General features: G+C 46.6%; 1 protein-coding gene across 1 annotated transcript in view; it reads right to left on the minus strand.

The window, feature by feature from the left end:
• The window catches only part of GDI2 (GDP dissociation inhibitor 2), a 34,209-nt gene extending 14,497 nt beyond the window's left edge, over nucleotides 1-19,712 (minus strand). The window contains exon 1 of the mRNA XM_032221244.1: nucleotides 19,402-19,712. Coding sequence (XP_032077135.1) covers nucleotides 19,402-19,446 — 45 coding nt within the window. The 5' untranslated portion in view covers nucleotides 19,447-19,712. The remainder of the gene's footprint in view (nucleotides 1-19,401) is intronic.

Below are 19,712 nucleotides of genomic sequence, written 5' to 3' on the forward strand. Positions count from 1 at the left end.
CCCAAAGTTGTGGGTGCTCCATTGCTGGAGGTTTTTAAAGAAAAGTTTAGACAGCCATTTGTCTGAAATGGTGTAGGGTTTCCTACAAGGGGTTGGACTAGAAGACCTCCAAGGTCCCTTCCAACTCTTGTTATTCCTTTCTTTTTCTCTCTTCCTTCCTTCTTTTCCCTTCTTTTTGTTCCTTGATGTGGTCTCCTTCCTTCTTTCCCCTTCTTTCTCTCCTCCCTCCCTCTTTCCCTTCTTTCTCTCATTCCTTCCTTTCCTTCCTATCTTCCTTTCCTTCCTTCCTTCCTATCTTCCTTTCCTTCCTTCCTTTCTTCCTTTCCTTCCTTCCTTTCTTCCTTCCTATCTTCCTTCCAGTGGTGGGCTTCAAATTTTTTTAGAACCTTCTCTGTAGGAGTGGTCTGGTTTGTGGGAGTGGCTTGCCGGCCATGTGACTGGGTGGGAGTGGCTTGCCAGTCATGTGACAGAGTGGGAGTAGCTTGGCAGAGATGTGACTGGGTGGGCATGGCCAACTTGTAAAATGTGGTGACATTCACTTAACAACGCTCTTGCTTAGCAACCAAAATTTTGGCTCAGAAACTCTGGCATTTGAAGCATGCAAGTCTTAAAGCTGTCAAGTTACAAGACTCTCACACCCCTAACCCTTTAGGAAAAAAAAACCCCAGGGGTGTTCAAACTTGACAGCTTTAAGACTTGTGGACTTCAACTCCCAGAATTCCTCCTCTCGCTCTTCATCTTGATGATGTGGGAACGGACCGGGGGGGGGGGGGAGGAAGCTGGAACCGGTTCTAAACGGCACTGGAGATTTGTGAAACCTCTTCCATAGAAGAGGCTAGAACTGGCAGGAACCCACCCCTGCTTCCCTTCCCTCCCTCCATCCCTCTCAGCAGACTTCCAAGCTGCTCACCAGATTGGAAGTTGGAGATGATTTCAGCTGACCTGGGCGTCTGGCTGAACAGGTTTGATCACTAGAGGGTAGAGTTCATTCTACCTCTGGGGTGGATGTCAGCCTTTAAGGTCCACCAAGGTCAGAGCCGAGGTGGCGCAGTGGTTAGAGTGCAGTACTGCAGGCCACTTCAGCTGACTGCTATCTGCAGTTCGGCGGTTCAAATCTCACCGGCTCAAGGTTGACTCAGCCTTCCATCCTTCCGAGGTGGGTGAAATGAGGACCCAGACTGTGGGGGCGATATGCTGACTCTGTAAACCGCTTAGAGAGGGCTGAAAGCCCTATGAAGCGGTATAGAAGTCTAACTGCTATTGCTATTGCTATTTTCCGGTGGTTTTTGTTTTTCTTTCTTTCTTTCCCCCTTCCTGTTCTGGCATTGCATAACAAGGCGGGACACCTAAGAGGCTGCTGCTCACCTCAACCCTCCCTCTTGGCCTTTCACTTTCCGAACTTGCACTTGGCAACAGGATGTGTGTGTGTGTGTGTGTGTGTGTGTGTGTCACAATAACTTCGGCTGGAGGCTCCTCTGCCCACCTGGGAGATGTTCTCCTACCCGGAGCAGACCTGCCCTGCAGAAACAGAGGGTTGCCTGGCTGTACAGGCCCAACGTCCTTTCTCTGTCCTTCCCCAACCTTAAATTATTTTTGCAAATAATGGCTTTAATCTGGCAAGGTTCTGTCTGCAGGAGCGCAACGATAAAGGAGCCAAAATCCTTGGCTTACGACCGTTCATTTAGTGACCAGTTAAAATGGCATTGGGGGAAAAAAAGGGGGGGGGGACTTACGACCATGTTCACCCGATCAAAATTCGGACACTTGTTCCTAATAATCATTCCAGTGCAATTCCCTACCATTATTTCCCAAAATAAGGCCAAGAGAATCCACACTCAAAATAAGTACATCTTCACTGGTGGGAGATGCCATCTATAGAACATTTCATAGATATTTTCCTTGTAGGCTACTGCCATTGTCAATTTATAATTTTCATTCCAAATTTTTTCCCCCCCATTTCTCCAGATCAATACTGTAGCTAAAATTTTTGGCCCAAGTTATCATAGTTCAGTGTTTCTCAACCTTGGCAACTTGAAGATGTCCGGACTTCAACTCCCAGAATTCCCCAGCCAGCATTCGCTGGCTGGGGAATTCTGGGAGTTGAAGTCCGGACATCTTCAAGTTGCCAAGGTTGAGAAACACTGTCATAGTTTCTTTAACTACCTCGTCCTCCATTCTGTAATTCAATAAGTAGTTATATAATTTCTTGATCAATCTATCCTCTCTACCTTGTAAAATTTTATCGAGATCTTGCAGTTCTTTTTGGAATCTGTGATGTTATTTTTCTTATATCTAGCCTGTATCTGCATAATATGGCCAGCAGTCAAGGTCTATGGCCCAGTTCTATTAGTTCTAATCTTGTTTTTAATTCACCCTGATCGTTTAGTAAATCTTTGTATCTTTTTATTTTATCTATGTTTATAACATTTGAGTAGATTAACGCTTCCATCGTTGATAGCCAATTTGGAATTTTAATATAGTGTTTTACTTGAGTTTTTTTGCCATACTTGTCGCAAAGCATCCCGAATTAAATGTTTCTGAAAATAATTGTGGGTTTTATTTTTGCCATCCCATTTACAATGGGTGTATACCGAGGTAGAAATGTTGTACAGAAGGAAATTGGGGGGAAAAAATTATGTCTTTAAAAAAAAAATCCATTTAATAAAAATATTTTTTTAAAAAAAATAACTGCATTCTTAACCAGTAATTTCTTTTCTTTTCATATTGTAAGTGGGAGAGAAACAGGAACAACGGCCACATTTCAAGGGCTGGTCTCAAATCCTTTGATCTGGTATAGATATATTTCCGATGATACAGGATTAGGGTCCCATTAGGGTTAATGGGATTAGGAGGCCAACTCTCCTTCCTGCATTTTAAGCGCTCTGTTATCTAGAGTTCTGAAAATACAGCAGAAAGGTGGAAAGGTAGTGGCCAAATGGAGCAAAAATTCAAATGCAAGGCAGCGGATGTCCAGCCTTTGCAAATTTAAGACTCGTGAACTTCAACTCCCAGAATTCCTCAGCCCTCAATTTAGCAGGAATTTCAATTGGACACACACACACACACACACACACACACACATCCAACCAAGGTGGATTTGATTTAAATCAGTTCGACTTAAATCACAATCGAAATCATGATTTAAATCACAAATGAAAAGGCTGGATTTAAATCAACTCAATTTAAATCGTAATGTTTTAAAGAGCAGCTGTCCCCTCTGCCTTTCAGCGGCTCATCAAACAGTCCCAATATCGCAGAATATACAACCTCATGCTACACAACGAAGCTCTGTTTCATGCAGAATAAACTAAATTATGAAGGTGTCTTAAATAGAAAACTATCTTTAGGTAGATTTTTTCTTATTCCAAAAGCATTTTATTAAAATAAATTTGATTAAAAAAATTTAAAAATCTGTTTCAAATTTTTTAAAAAATCGATTTAAATTTTTTTTAAAAAAATCCGATTTTTAAAAAAATCCGTGCATTTTTATCCACCCTGCTCCCAACAGCCCTTCCAGCAGACACAGAGGAGTTTAAGAAGCAAGGCAAGCCGATTCTTGCCCGTGAGACCATCTCAGTTCCTGCCTCGTAGTTGGAAAAAAGAATATTCAAATTTTAATTAAGCTGGAGGCTTAAACTACAGTCTCCTTTTTTTTTTTGAAGGCTCTGCAATCAACCTGACGTTTTTTGCAGGCTGCAGGAAAGCTACAACTTGGCACCCTGGCAATCCCGGAGCCCGCCGGCCGAGACGAAATTGCAACAGCTCCACCCGACATGGAGAGAATGTGCAGAGAGGGAAGAATCTGGAAGGTACGATTTGCAAAAAAGAGACTCGCCCAACAGCGACCGATTTTTGCAGACAGGAATTCTTTCCATTTAAGAGGGGGAAATTGTGATTTTGCCGTGGGAAACCAGATGGCTCTGATGCCCTTTTCCAATCCCAAATCGGATGTGGATTACAGCGTGCCCACAATTTATAATTCACTTACTGTCCATTTCAAGTTACAACGGTACTTAACGAAGTGACTTAGGACCATTTTTCACTCTAATGACCGTTGCAGCATTCCTGCGGTCATGAGGTCAACAGACACTTGGGAACTGACTCGCATTTATGACAGTTGCAAGGCCCCAGGGTGATGTGATCCCCTTTTGCAATCTTCCAAGAAGCAACGGCAAAGTCAGAGTCCCTTAACCATGGTGTTACTAAGTTAACGACTGCAATGATTCACTTAACAATCGTGGACTAGAAAGGTTTGCAGAATGGAGCCAAATTCAACTCAATACAATGCAATAGCAGAGTTGGAAGGGACCCTGGAGGTCTTCTAGTCCAACCCACTCCCTAGGCAGGGAACCCTATACAGTTTCAGACAAATGGCTATCCAACATCTTCTTGAAGACTCCCAGTGTTGGGACATTCACAACTTCTGGAGGCAACTCCTGTTCCATTGGTTAATTGTTCTCACTGTCTGGAAATTCCTCCTCAGTTCTAAGTTGCTTCTCTCCTTGATTAGTTTCCACCCATTGCTTCTTGTCTTGCCTTCAGGTTCTTTGGAGAATAGTTTGATTTCTTTGTGGCAACCCCTGAGATATTGGAAGACTGCTATCATGTCTCCCCTAGTCCGTCTTTTCATTAAACTAGCCATACCCAGTTCCTGCAACCGTTCTTCATATGCTTTAGCCTCCTGTCCCCTAATCCTCTTTGTTGCTCTTCTCTGCACTCTTTCTAGAGTCTCAACATTTTTTCTACATTGTGACGACCAAAACTGGATGCAAATATTCCAAGTGTGGCCTTACCAAGGCCTTATAAAGCGATATTAACCCTTCACGTGATCTTGATTCCATTCCTCTGTTTATGCCGCCTAGAACTGTGTTGGCTTTTTTGGCAGCTGCTGCACACGGCTGGCTCCTATTTAAATGGTCGTCCACTAGGACTCCAAGATCCCTTTTCACAGTTACTACTGTTGAGCCAGGTACCACCTATACTGGACCTGTTAATTCCCTTAAACAGCTGCCTCGCTTAGCAGCAGAAATTTTGGCCTCACTTGAGAATTACTTACTTAAGATTTCCACAGGCTGTGGAAGCCAAATTTCCCCAAAATCAACCAGGAGAAAAAGAATCCAAGAAAGCAATATTGCTAGACCAATGTGTTATTTATGCCCGTTTGTCGGCCTTGGTAACTTTTAAGCTGGATGGACTTCAATTCCCAGCATTCCCTGGCCAGCTTTGCTGTCTAGGGAATGCTGGGAGTTGAAGTCCACCCAGCTTACCCCAGCTTTCCACTTTCATGCAAAGTAGTTTCCTTAAAAACCAATTTTGACTTCTAAGACAGTGATTTCGTAGCCGGGCCAGATATTTGATGGAAGCACTGACTGCACCATCTTATACAAGCAGTCCTCAACTTACAACCATTCGTTTAGTGACCATTTTGAAGTTACAAAAAGGCCCTGGGAGAAAAAAGGGGGACCTATGCCCGTTTTTCACACTTAAAACCATTGCTGGGGTCATGTGATCAAAATTCGGATGCTTGGCAACTGGCATGTACTTATGACAGTTGCAGTGTCCTGGGGTCACGTGACACCCCCCCCCCTTTGCAGCCTTCTGACAAGCAAGATTCCCTTAACAACCGTGTCACTGACTTAACAAGTTCCGTGATTCGCTTAACAACGGTGGCAAGAAAGGTTTGTAGGATGGGGCGAGACTCACTTAACGTCAGTCTCGCTTAAAGCAGTGGAAATTATGGTGGCCAGTCATGGAGAAAGCCTCCCTCACATCAAAGCTTTGGGATAACCTCAGTATCACGGTTAGCTGCCTCATGGAAAGTGAGACCCTGTAAAAGAAGGTACGGGAAATGGACCTACTAAGATGGTTAATGATTGAGTCGAATCACAATGGACCATTCACCGTATTTCCCAAGATTAAGCCGCTATCACAACCATTGTAGGGAGGCTGTGAGCAATTCCCAGTCCAATGGGAAAAAGAAAAACAGAGGAAAGGAAAATATAGATTGCAAAGATTAGGTTTTCACGACTGTAATTGGAATTTCTCCCCCCTTCAGTTTTGTCAATTAACCAGAGGAACCTTCTCTAAAAAGCTGGCATAGAGGACATCAGGAGGAGCAACTATGAAGCACATATACCAGGGGCGTCAAAATCAATTTAATTGAGGGCCGCATCAGGGGTGTAATTGATCGGGGAGGGGCGGGGGGGGGGAGCCAGAAGTGGCCGACTGGGTGGGCATGGCCAGCTTGACGCCACTCCCCAAACTGCTGGCATGTTTCCGCTTCGCACTGGGTAGACCAGGCCAAAGCCATGCTGGCCGGCCCCTTCTAGGGGCCACATTCACATAGGCCCTGCTATATGAATAGAATAGAATAGAATAGAATAGAAGTAGACTAGAAATAGAACAGGAAACAGAAAAGAATAGTAGAATAAAATAGAAGAATAGATTAGAATAGAAATAGAATAGAAATAGAATAGAATAAGGAATAGTAGAATAGACTAGAAGAAACAGAATAAAAGTAGAATAGAAATAGAATAGGAAATAGAAAAGAATAGTAGAATAAAATAGAAGAATAGATTAGAATAGAAATAGAAAAAGTAGAATAGAAATAGAATAGAATAAGGAATAGTAGAAGAATAGAAGAAATAGAATAGAAGTAGACTAGAAATAGAATAGGAAATAGAAAAGAATAGTAGAATAAAATAGAAGAATAGATTAGAATCGAAATAGAAAAAGTAGAAGTAGAATAGAAATAGAATAAGGAATAGAAAGGAATAGTAGAAGAGTAGAATAGAAGAAATAGAAGTAGAATAGAATAAAATAGAAATAGGAATAGAATAGAATAAGAAATAGAAGAGGAATAAATAGAATTCTTTATTGGCCAAGTATGGTTGGAAGGAAGGAATTTGTCTTCAGTTCGTCAGCTCTCAGTGTACATAAACGCTTTAAGTGATAGATCATGAGCATAATCATCATAAAAATACTTCAATCATAAATACTGTATTAAATATTAAAATGTTACCAGGGGCATGCTCTAACCACAAAGAGCAACTTTGCTGCCATAGAACTTCTCCTGAACTTTCTGACTCATGCAATCTGTTTCCTCTGTGCAACTTAGCCACAACAGAAGCATCTGTTCATTTGGGCCCAGGAAGGAAAGTCCTAAAATCTGTGTGAGCTTTTCATTCAGACCAGGGAGGTCTCCAAACCTAGCACTGAAAAGTGACTTTACGACTGTTTTTCACACTTACGACCATTGGCAGCACCCACGTGGTCACGTGATCAAAATTTGGACGCTTGGCAACTGGCTATTTATGACGGTTGTAGTGTCCCCGGGGTCATGCGATCCCCCTTCTGGCAAGCGGAGTCAATGGAGGAGCCAGATTCACTTAACAACCGTGGTACTAACTTACAACTAAAGTGATTGACTTAACAACTGTGGCAAGACAGGTCGTAAAACAGGGCAAAACTCACTTAACTGACTCCCTTTGCAATGGGAATTGATGCTCAATTGTGTTTGTAAGCGGAGGATCACCCGAATGTATAAGCCACAGGCTGCTGGTACGTCAATCCAAGCATCCAGCGGCCTCCCCTCCTCCAGGATTTTGCAGCTTCTGGAAGCTTCTCCCATGCCAACTTTCCTAAGGGTGGATAAGCAGTGCAGGCTGCAAGATCCAGCAGAAGCAGCAGCCGAGTGACACATCTGTTCCAGCATCTGGCCAACCAATGTGCCAATTACTGAGAGCAACCCAAAGAACGGCCGTTCCAAAATAAAAGTTTAATATTGGATTAGACTGGATCTTGAGCTAGGCTGCACCCAGATGCAAAAAGAAGAGCAACCAAGAGGATTAGGGGACTGGAGGCTAAAACATACGAGGAACGATTGCAGGAACTGGGAATGTCTAGTTTAATAAAGAGAAGGACTAAGGGAGACATGATAGCAGTCTTCCAATATCTCAGGGGTTGCCACAAAGAAGAGGGAGTCAAGCTATTCTCCAAGGCACCTGAGGGTAGGACAAGAAGCAATGGGTGGAAACTAATCAAGGAGAGAAGCAACTTAGAATTTAAGGAGAAATTTCCTGGCAGTTAGAACAATTAATCAGTGGAACAACTTGCCTTCAGAAGTTGTGAATGCCCCAACACTGGAAGTTTTTAAGATGATGTTGGATAGCCATTGGTCAGAAATGGTCTAGGGCCGGGATAGCGAACCTATGGCACGCGTGCCACAGGTGGCACACGGAGCCATTTGTCAGGGCACACGAGGCGTTGCCATGTCACCTGTCCAGCGCTAGCTGAGTTCAGCCTTTTTTAAAACCATTTTTCGCCCTCCCCAGGCTCCAGAGGCTTTATAGGAGCCTGGGGAGGGTGAAAAGAGCCCCCCCCCCCGAGGCTTCAGGAGGCTTCCCTGAACCTCCGGAGCGCAAAAAAACAACAACCCCTATGGGCAAACCAGAAGTTCAGGAATGGACTTCCGGTTTGCTCGTAGGGTCGTTTTTAATCCTCCGGAGGCTTCAGGAAAGGTTCCTGAAGCCTCTGGAGGTCCTCTGGGTGTGTGTGTGTGTGTGTGTGTGTGTGCGTGTGTGTGTGTGTGTGTGAAGGCTCTGCCCCTTTTCCCCTTTCTTACATGCTCTGAGCTGATCCTTTGGGAACAGAGCATTATGAAGACACAATAGAATGAATGAGCTGGAAGGGACCTTGGAGGTCTTCTAGTCCAGCCCCCTGCTCAAGCAGGAGAAACTATATTTCAGATGTTACTGTCGAGTCTCCTCTTATAAACATAGGGATGGGAGTGCCCACGATTTCTGGAGGCAAGCTGTTCCACTGGTTAATTGTCCTCACTGTTAGAAGTTTCTCCTTCATTCCAAGTTGCTTCTCTCTTTGATTAATTTCCAACCGTTGTTTCTTGTCCCGTCCTCTGGTGCTCTGGAGAATTGGTCCCCCTCTTGTTTGTGGCAGTCCCTCAAATACTGCAATATTGCAATCATGTGTCCCCCCACCCCAATTCTTCTTTTCTCTGGACTAGCCAGACCCAAATCCTGCAGCCGTTATAACTTCGAGCGGTCACTAAATGAACTGTTGTAAATTGAGGACCATCTGCATTTCGTTAGCAATAAAAAGCAGTAAAGAATCCTGTGGCATCTTAAAAGACTAGCGCAAACTTCTTATTGAAGCAGCTGCTGGGAATCACAATTAATTTCAGATATTACATAATCTTTTTCTAAGGCTCCTGGCCCCTGCCAGCAATTCTTGTTTCAGGAAGTGGATTGTGATTTGCAAATATTATTTCGAAACGAAGGTGCTGAGGCAGCACTACAACTGGGCTGAAGACAACGCAGCGCTCCTTCCTGTTCCAGGAGGAGCTTCAGCAGAATCGTTTAAGTAGGCCTGCAGGATTTCTCCAGAGGAAAAGGAAGCCGACTGGATTTTCAGTCTCCTGGGACAAATAAATTCAATTTACTGCCAACGGGGGTGGCTGCGAGATCATCACCCCACAGCTAATCCTTCCCCAGCCCATGTGAGCGTTGCAGCTGCCGAAAAAGCCAATGCAGCCCTGGGCTTGCCTCGATAGAAGGATCGCATCAAGATCACGAGAAGGGATTACAGATTAACAGAGTTGGAAGGGACCTTGTGGGTCATCTAGTCCAACCCCCCTTCACCCAAGCAGGAGACCCATACACCATTTCTGAGAGACGGCAGTCCAGTCTCTTCTTGAAAGCCTCCAGGGAGGACGCTCCCACAACCTCCGAAGGCAACTTCTGTTCCATGGGTCGACTGTTTCCACTGTCAGAAAAAATTCTCCTTATTTCCGGGTTGAATCTCTCCTTGGTCGGTTTGTCCGGCCTTCGGATGCTTTGGAGAATAGCTTGACTCCCTCTTCTTTGGGGCAACCCCTGAGATATTGGAAGGCTGCTATCCCTGTCTCCCCTGGTCCTTCTCTGCACTAGACTAGCCAGGCCCAGTTCCTGCAACCGTTCATCGTATGTTTTAGCCTCCAGTCCCCTCATCATCCTAGTACAGTGTTTCTCAACCTTGTCAACTTGAAGATGTCTGGACTTGAACTCCCAGAATTCCCCAGCCAGCGAATGCTGGCTGGGGAATTCTGGGAGTTCAAGTCCAGACATCTTCAAGTTGACAAGGTTGAGAAACACTGTCCTAGTACAACTGTGTGCAGCGCAAGTGAGGCCAACACTTGGCATACAATTAGTCCTACAACCACAAGTGAGCCTGATATTTCTGTGGCTAAGCGAGAGACATTCGTTAGCTGAATTTTGCGTCCTTTCTCGCCATGGTTGTTAAGCGAATCACTGCAGTTGTTAAGTTAGCAACAGGGTTTTGTTAAGGGAATCTGCTTCCCCATTGACTTGGGCTTGTCTGAAGGTCACAAAAGGGGACCACGTGACCCCTGGATTCTGCGGCCGTCATAAATATGAGCCGAACGTCCGGATTTTGATCACGTGACTGCAGGGATTGAGACGAATCCTTAGAAAATTTTTGTAACTGAAGGTCCAAACCAACATTGAGACCAATTTAAGCTGAATTAAGTTCAGCTCGATTATGTGATTTAGAAGCGGCTTTGGTTTGCCTTTACCTGCGAAGTTTCAAATAAGGAAAGCCATTCATTGTGGACCTCTTGGGTGGAAATGTGCCAAGGCCCACACAGCCTTTCACTGCAGCCTCAAGACAAAAAAAAGCCCGCCACCTCAGACAAGGCACAACAACAAACCGCTATAAATTAAATGGAGGTGCCAACATTTCACCAGGAGCTATTCTGACATTCCAAATTTGGTCACAGTCAGCATTTTCTTGTTAAGAACTCAGTAACACTTTCAGCCGCATTCTAGTGGGCAAAAGTTCAGTCTAACATTCCAGCAAAGGAAGTGGAATCCTCTTTATTCTGACTACAGATAGTCCTTGGCTCACAACATTTCATTTAGTGACCGTTCAAATGGGAAAAAAGTGACTTGATGTTTGATGTTTAATGAATTTATAGGCCGCCCAATCCCGAAGGACTCTGGGCGGCTTACAACAATACATTTAAAAAATAGAAGTTAAAGACATAGAGACATAGATTAAAAAGATCACAACATACACCCAGCCTAATCAGGGCTGGAACTCAATCGTGAGTTCAACAGCCCGGGGCCTGCCGGAATAGCCAGGTCTTAAGAGCCTTACGGAAGGCCATGAGAGTGGGTAGGGTCCGGATCTCTGGGGGCAGTTTACTCCAGAGGGTCAGAGCGGCAACAGAGAAGGCCCTCCCCCGGGTAGTTGCCAGCCGACATTGTCTGGCTGACGGTACCTGGAGAAGGCCCACCCTGTGCGATCTTATCGGTCGTTGGGAAGTATGTGGCCGAAGATGGTCTCGCAGATAAGAGCCGAGATGGCACAGTGGTTAGGGTTCAGTACTGCAGGCCACTTCAGCTGACTGTTATCTGCAGTTCGACGGTTCTAATCTCACCGGCTCAAGGTTGACTCAGCCTTCCATCCTTCCGAGGTGGGTGAAATGAGGACCCGGATTGTTGTTTGGGGGCAATATGCTGACTCTGTAAACCGCTTAGAGAGGGCCGAAAGCCCTATGAAGCGGTATATAAGTCTAACTGCTATTGCTATTGCTATAGATATCCGGGTCCTAGGCCATGTAGGGCTTTAAAGGTGACTTACGACAGTTTTCCCATGTACGACCGTTGCAGTATGTAATCAAAATTCAGATTCTTGGCAACTGACTCACATTTATGACGGTTGCAGTGTCCCGGGGTCATGCGATCCCCCTTTTGCGACCTTCTGACAAGCAAAGTCCACGGGGAAGCCAGATTCACTACACAACCGGGTGACCAACAACTGCAATGAGTCACTTATAACAAGAGTGGCTCGCTTAGAAATGGAAATTTGGGGCTCAATTGTGGTCGTAAGTCGAGGACTATCTGTAAGGTTGATTTGAACCCGAGCAGACTCTAGAAGCTTCAACCTAGGACCCACTGTAATCCCTTCTCGTGATCTTGATGTGAACCTATTGTGCACCAAATTTGAGACATTCGTTAAGTGAGTCCTGCCCCATTTTTACGACTTTTCTTGCTGCTGCGCTTGTTAAGTTTCACTGCTGTTTTTAAGTGAATCTGATTTCCCTGTTGACTTTGCACGTCAGAAGGTCGCAAAAGAGGATCCCTTGTCCCAGGGGCACTGCAACCGTCATAAAGCTGAGTCAGTCACCGAGCATCTAAATTTTGATCATGTGACCATGGGGAATGCTGCAACGGTCATAAGTGTGTTAAGCGGTCCTAAATCACGTTTTTCAGTGCCGCTGTAAGTTCGGTGACTAAATGAACTGTTTGTTCTGACCGAGGCTTCCCCAGCAGCACGAAGCCGAGTCCTGGTCCCGATAAACCCCTTTTATTTAATTGACAGTGAATTCCTCTCCAGCAAAGTCTTTCCTCTCCCACAGTCACAATTACCAACCTTGATCAGGCTTGGAGAGGGGCCAGGCCGATATCTTTCAGACTCCGCAATACTGGGCAAGAATGAATTAATGGTCTCCTGCAAACTCCACTCCCCTGTTGCTCCTCTTTTATTTCCTCTGGGAGGGGCCATTCACCGTCCACCTGTGGCCTTACTCCCAAGTCGACCCCTGTTCCTTAGCTATTCCCTTCGTCTGGCAGCTCTGCTCATGCGCCCACTTGGAACAGGCTCCAGCTGTTCATCTGCCTCACTGATGTCCGACTTCGAAGGCAGCTGATAACTGGCATAACTGGCATAACTGGCCCCCTCTCTGCCTCCGACACTGAGCCCTCGTCAGAGCCTTCCCCAGACTCCAGGACTGGCCCAGGTTCCTCCCCAACCTCCTCACTGTCTGAATCTGCCGCCAGCTCTGCTGGCCGCTGGCCGGCCACAGCACTGTTGTAAGTCAAGGACTATCTATGTCAGAGACACAAACTGCTAACTGCCTTAACGTTCGAAACAGGCCATCAACAGATCCCTGCTCTTCTCAAAGAATCCCACCCCAGGCTTTCTCTGCTCAAGTGAGCAAGACAAGGCATGTTTTTCTACAGTTGAAATCTCTGTGCCGCCGCCGCCGCCCCCAAGCTGAACAAAAGGTTCAAAACAAATGCAGGAAAGAGCTGGCTTCCACAACTGCAGGAAGCTTCTATTCATTCTGTGCTGCCTGTCTTTCTCAGAAAGAACAATTCCTCTCTTATCCTATTGCTTTTGACACTCGACATTCATCCGAAGGGCTTCTTAGCAAAAATCGGTTAATTTGCAGGAAGAGAAGTGAAACCAACCAATTTTTCAAAAGAAAGCAGAACACACAGAAAGAGAGAGAGAGATGCTTGCAAGATCAAAAGATTAGCATTTTCACCCTGAAGGCTTTTGAAATTCATGCAGCATATTTTTTGGAGGCCCGCTGGCAAGTGTCTCAATTAGAGGCCATCAAAGCAATACATTTACAGGGACATCTTTGTCCCTTCTCCATTGCCAAACCAGGGTGAGGCCGCATGACGATCCTTGTTTGACAAGGTGGTCAATTTCCTAGAGTTTCAGGAAGCAGTTTTCATGTGTGGGATCCGGCCATCTCATGCGTGACAGAGAAACAACTGAAAAGAGGGTTAAACGGAGATTATTCTGATTTAATTAGGTGCTCAAAACAAACATATAAAGTAGACAAGGCTGGCATTAGAGAAATGGTTTCCCTTCTCTGCCGACTTTTATGGAAATTGCCCCCCCCCCCTTTCTGCTGTTTCAGAATTGGCACATCCAACGTTCGGGGTTCAAGCCACAATAACCACAACTTTCAAGGTTTAACATGCTCTTATTTTTAAGGAAACTCCTTTCCCCTAAACTGGTGTTTCTCAAACTTGGAAGAGGGGTGGATTTTCGACTCCCAGAATTCCCCAGCCAACATTATTTCCCCCCCAAAATCATCCCCAGCATAGCTAGCTGGGGAATTATGGGAATTGATCCACGCATTTTCAATTTTGGGGTGGGGAATTCTGGGAGTTGAAGTCTACCCAATTGCGGAGGGAGGGCCGCCATGGGTTGTGGGGGGTGGGGTGAAGAATGGGCGCATTTAATTAATCAAAGAGAGAAGCAACCTGAATTAAGGAGAAACTTCCTAGCAATGAAGACAAATTAACCGGTGGAACAGCTTGCCACTAGAAATCGTGGGTGCTCCGTCACTGGAGGTTTTTAAGAAGAGACTAGACAGTTGCTTATCTGAGATGGTATAGGTTCTCGTGCTTGAGCAGGGGGCTGGACTAGAAGACCTCCAAGGTCCTGTCCTATCCTATACACCTTAAAGGGGCCAAATTTGATTTAAGCCATTTAAATGGTCCCCTGAAATAATTCCCACTGGCCAAGCAGCTGAATTTGAGTCACGTCACCTGGAGAGGTGTGTGTGTGTGTGTGTGTGTGTGTGTGTGTGTGTGCTACACTGGTCGAAGGTGTGAAAAAGGATCATAGGTCGCTTTTTTCCCCAGCATCATTATAACTTCAGTTGCTAAATGAGTGGTTGTAAATCAAGGACCACCTGTATTGGGTGCCTGCTTGGCAGGAAAGGTAACTTACACAGTCAAAAGGAAGAGATGGTAGAGGCAAACCGGATGCAGAGGCCGGAAGTTAAGGTTCTAAAATTTCTGTGGTCAGAGACAAATGTTTAAATCAACAAGAGCCAGATTTGTAATCTCTTTTAGGGGGTTTAAAGGCAGGTGACCTCAAGAAAAGTGAATTGGGGGGGGGGGAACCTTTCAAGGCTGCAAATATTTAGCAGTTCCTCTCTGAAATGTGAGCCCGATTGCTCCTCCTTTCCATAAAAACCCTCCTGTCATTCAATATATCGGAGAGAAAACAGGGGTTCCCTTGTTACAGGGGAAATCTTTACTCTCCTTGGGAGAAGCAGATTTTTCCAGGCGATTTGCTTGACGTTACAAAGTGAACTGCGTGTTTCAGGTTAGGCAAGTTAATCTTTTGCCAAAGTTAATACTGACACTATAAACCAAGGGTGTGCGACATTGACCACTTTAAGACCAGTGGACTTCAACTCCCAGAATCCCCCAACTTTAGAGGGTTTAAAATCAGTAAGCTGCCTAAGATTCTGACATGTTGGAGAGAACTTACAACGGGGACGTCCGATCTTGGTGACTTTTAAGACCTGTGGACTTCAACTCCCAGAATCACCATGTGTGTGACCTTCCCAGCTGGCTTCTGATAAGCAAAGTGTGTGTGTGTGGGAGCCAGGTTTGCTTAACAACAGCAGCGATTCACTAAACAACTGTGGCAAAAATAAATGGGATGCAACTCTACTGCCTTGCTTAGCACCAGAAATTGTGGTCATAAGTCAAGGACTACCTGGCATGAAGGAGGGAAGGAGGGTCAAGGAAGCATCAGGAGACCTGGTTTGGAGGCAGAAATAGGAAAACCTGCAATGAGAAGCTGAAGATGAAAAAGAAAAAAAAAGTGGCTACTTAAGACATTTCCAGAGGTCACAAATGTAGAATAATGTAAATTATGCTACCATTATGTCAGTTTGATAGTTACTAAGTTATTTCCTCCATAGGAAAAAAAAAATGCAAAGTCAACATTCTGGATGGGGGGAAAAAAGAGAAAAAGTACAGAAAGGGTAGACCCAGCCACAAACAATGACGACCTTGCAAGGAAGGAGAGCTGAGACAAAGGACTGGCCTCTTGAGGCTTTGGTTAGAGCAGTGTTTCTCAACCTTAGCAACTTGAAGATGTCTGGACTTCAACTCCCAGAATTCCCCAACCAGCATTCGCTGGCTGGGGAATTCTGGGAGTTGAAGTCCAGACATCTTCAAGTTGCCAAGGTTGAGAGACACTGGGTTAGAGTGAATTTAGGATAGGACAGGACAAGAGAATAGGAATTGGAATAGAACAAAAAAATAAATAGGGATAGGATAGCTTTATTGTCACGTTGAATGTACTAATTGGCATATATTAAGATGAAATTCCGTTGCCTACAGCTCTCAAAGGGTCTCCACCTCTAATATAAACATGATAGATGAATTTAGCTCTGTTGAATCCTCATCTAGGCTGTTAACTGAGGATGTTTCCCAGGCTCATTGATTTCAATGGGAAAAATAGTAGCTGCAGAATGAAGAGGGAGTCGAGGCTCTGAAGCAATGGATGGGTCTATCCCCCCCCAAAGTCCCCCCCCCCACTCCCCAGGCTTGGCAAGGCCCAGAGGTTCCAGAGAATGGCAGAGTGCCCCTTGGGGGCAAAAAAGAGGACTTAAGAGACAGCCAAAATCTCTTAGCGAGATGCCCTCTAGAAGAAAAAAGAGAAGGCAGCGAAGAGGCTGAAGGACAAGGGATGATCCAAGGGCAGAAAAATTAAATGCAGCTAATCCTCAGCTTGTAACCATTCCTTTGGTGACTGTTAGAAGTTGCAGCATCCGTCCCCCCCCCCCCCCCGTGGCCACATGATCAAAATTCAAATGGTTGGCAGCGGATTCATATTGATGACGGTTGCAATGCCCTGGGGTCGTGTGGTCCCCTTTTGCGACCTTCTGACAAGCAAAGCCAGTGGGGAAGACAGATTCACTTTACAACCGGGTGACTAACTTAACAACTACAGCGATTCGCTTAACAACGGTGGCAAGGAAGGTCACGAAACGGGGCAAAATTCATTTGGCTGTCTTGCTTAGCAACAGAAATTTCAGTAAGTCAAGGACTCACGTGTAATATACAAAAAATACATAAAATGTAAAATATAATCTCCTGGGATGTCTTCTTTGACGCCGCAGGAGGAGAAAAGTCTGGCTGAAAAAGGGATGGGGCAACTTCCAATGTCTCACTCAAGTTGGAGCCTCCATGGCTAGGAGCAGTGTGCTGTGGAGTGGCACTTGGAGCTCACCAAGGGTCCCATCCCGCTGAGGCAGGCAGCCAAAGATTATGGGGCAGAATAGCCAGGGTGGATATCAGAGCAGCAGCCTAGCCGGGTCTCCATCCATGGGGAGAGAAGGCTGGATGCCCACAGGAGTTGAAGGAAATCCAGCTTTCTTGGCTTCAGAAGCCGTGGGGGAGCCAGGCTGAGCCAAATCACGTGTCCCCAGAAGACCCAGGGCCGTGTGAAACCCAACTCTACAGGGGGAACAGGGGGAGGGGAGCCAATTGAAGATTAGGGGCAAAAAAAGCAGGAGGAAGATTAAATGGGAGGGGGTGGAGGGGACAAGAATGCTGAGTGATATATAATAATTAATCATTCATAGAAAGGCTAATAATCATCCCCACATAAAGGAGGGTCTCAAAAGGGGGGAGAGGAAAAAGAGGAAGTGGTGGTGGCCGAGCCCACCCCAACCGCCTTCATTCATGTTACACCTACCTTTGAGGGGGGGGGGCATGGGAAGCCATTCAGACGACTCCCCTGTCCCACCGATAGAATATAAAAATGGAAGAGAATAAAACAAACCCCAAATAATGGCAGGTCTCAAAAAGGAGAGGATGGGGGGGAAGGAGGGGGGACACCAAAGCCTAGCTGCTTTCCCGTCTCTTTCCCTCCCCTCCGAGTAACCTGCGTCCTTCCTTTCCCTCCAGTTCCACCCATTCAGACGACTCCCACTGATTTAATATAAAAACAAATCTTAATAAAATGATCCCCAAATAATAGCAGGAGGAGGAGAGGGAGGACACCAAGCCCCACCCAGCCCCCTTCCCTCAGGCTACACCCGTCTTTTACTTCCCTGAAGTTACATGCCTCTTTGCCTTCTTTCCAGCTTCATTCCTTTCCCTCCAGTTACATGCATTCAGACGACTCCCAGCCCTCTTGCTAGAATATAAAAGCTAATAAAACAACCCCCAAATAACGGCAGGAGACACCAAATAGGGAAAAGGAAGGTGGGGGAGGGAGGCCACCAAGCCCTCCCTCGTGCTACACGTGTCTTTGCCTCCCCACAAGTTACACCATGTCATTCCCTTCCCTCCAGTTCCAGGCCTTCAGACGACTCCCAGCCCCCTTGCTAGAATATAAAAGCTAATCCTAATAAAACAATCCCAAAACAAGGGCAGGTCTCAACAAGAAAGAGGAGGTGGGGGGAGGCCTCCATCCCTCATGCTACACGTGTCTTTGCACTCCCAGCTACACCTGTCATTCCTTTCCCTCCAGTTCCACCCATTCAGACGACTCACAGTCCCAGGCTCTACTATAAAAGCTAAAGAACCATCCCCAAATAACAGGAGGACACAGCAGACAGACAAGAGGAGGAGGAGGAGGAGGAAGGTCACCAAGCCCAGCTTCCATCCTTTATGTTACACGTGTGTGTCTTCCTTCAAGCGACAGGTGTCATTCCCTTCCCCCACCTCCAGTTCCACCCATTCAGACGGCTCCCAGGCCCTCAAACCTAATTCTAATTTTTTTTTAAAAAAAGCAATAATCCCCAAATAACGGCAGGTCTCAACCTTTGAAAGGGGGAAAGAGGGGGAGGGCTTCGCTCCCCTCATGCTACCCGTGTCCTTGGCTTCCCACAAGATACACGTGTAACTTTCCCTTCCCTGAAATCACAGGCGTCTTTCCCTGCTCACGTTCCAGTCTTTCCCTTCCCTCGAGCGACACGTGTCGTTCCCTTTCTCCGCTCCAGTTCCCCCCTTCAGACGACTCTCGCCTCCCCCCCCAACCCGTGGCAACCTAAAAACAAATCCTAAAATTAAAAACAAAATCCCATCCCCCAAATAACGGCAAGGAGGAAGAGTAGGAGGGGGAGAGCCCACTGAGAGCCCGGCCGCCTTCCCTCGTGTTACACGCTTCCCGCAAGATACACGCGTGTTTTCCTTCCCACGAAATACAGACGCGTCCATCCCTTCCCAAAAGAGACGTGTTTCCCCTTCCAACAAGATCCACGCGTCTCTCCCTTCCCGCAAGATACACGCGTCTTTTCATTCCCACAAAATACAGACGTGTCCATCCCTTCCCAAAAGAGACGTGTTTCCCTTCCCACAGGATACACGCGTCTTTCCCTTCCCACAAGATACACGCGTCTTTTCATTCCCACAAAATACACGCGTCCATCCCTTCCCAAAAGAGACGTGTTTCCCTTCCCACAGGATACACGCGTCTCTCCCTTCCCACAAGATACACGCGTCTTTTCATTCCCACAAAATACACGCGCCCATCCCTTCCCAAAAGAGACGTGTTTCCCTTCCCACAGGATACACGCGTCTTTCCCTTCCCACAAGATACACGCGTCTTTCCCTTCCCACAAAATACAGACGCGCCCATCCCTTCCCAAAAGAGACGTGTTTCCCTTCCCACAGGATACACGCGTCTCTCCCTTCCCACAAGATACACGCGTCTTTCCCTTCCCGCAAGATACACGCGTCTCATCATCCCCTTCCCCACGCGACGCGCTCTCCAGAGGCCTTTCTAGGCGGGCGACTCCCGCTCCTCCCCTGCGCCCCCGCTCACCGTCAGGCCGGTGCCCAGCACGATCACGTCGTACTCCTCATTCATGGCGGCGGTGACGGCGGAGGCGGGCGGGCGGCGGGCGAGGCCGGGCGGGGGCGGCGCGGCGCTGGGAGGCCTCCCTCGGGCGGCGGAGGGGGCGGCGGAGGGGCTCGGGCGGCGGGGCCGGGGCAGCGGTTCGAGGCCTCGGCGGCCGTAACTGCCGGCGACTGAGGAGGAGGAGGAGGACGAAGAAGAAGAAGAAGCGGCAGCTGAGGAGAAAATGGAGGCGACGCTGCTCCTGCCGCCGCCGCCGCCGGGAGAAGAGCGCGCCA

This window comes from Thamnophis elegans, chromosome 7 (genome assembly GCF_009769535.1).
Source record: "Thamnophis elegans isolate rThaEle1 chromosome 7, rThaEle1.pri, whole genome shotgun sequence".
NCBI classification, from domain to species: Eukaryota; Metazoa; Chordata; class Lepidosauria; order Squamata; family Colubridae; genus Thamnophis; species Thamnophis elegans.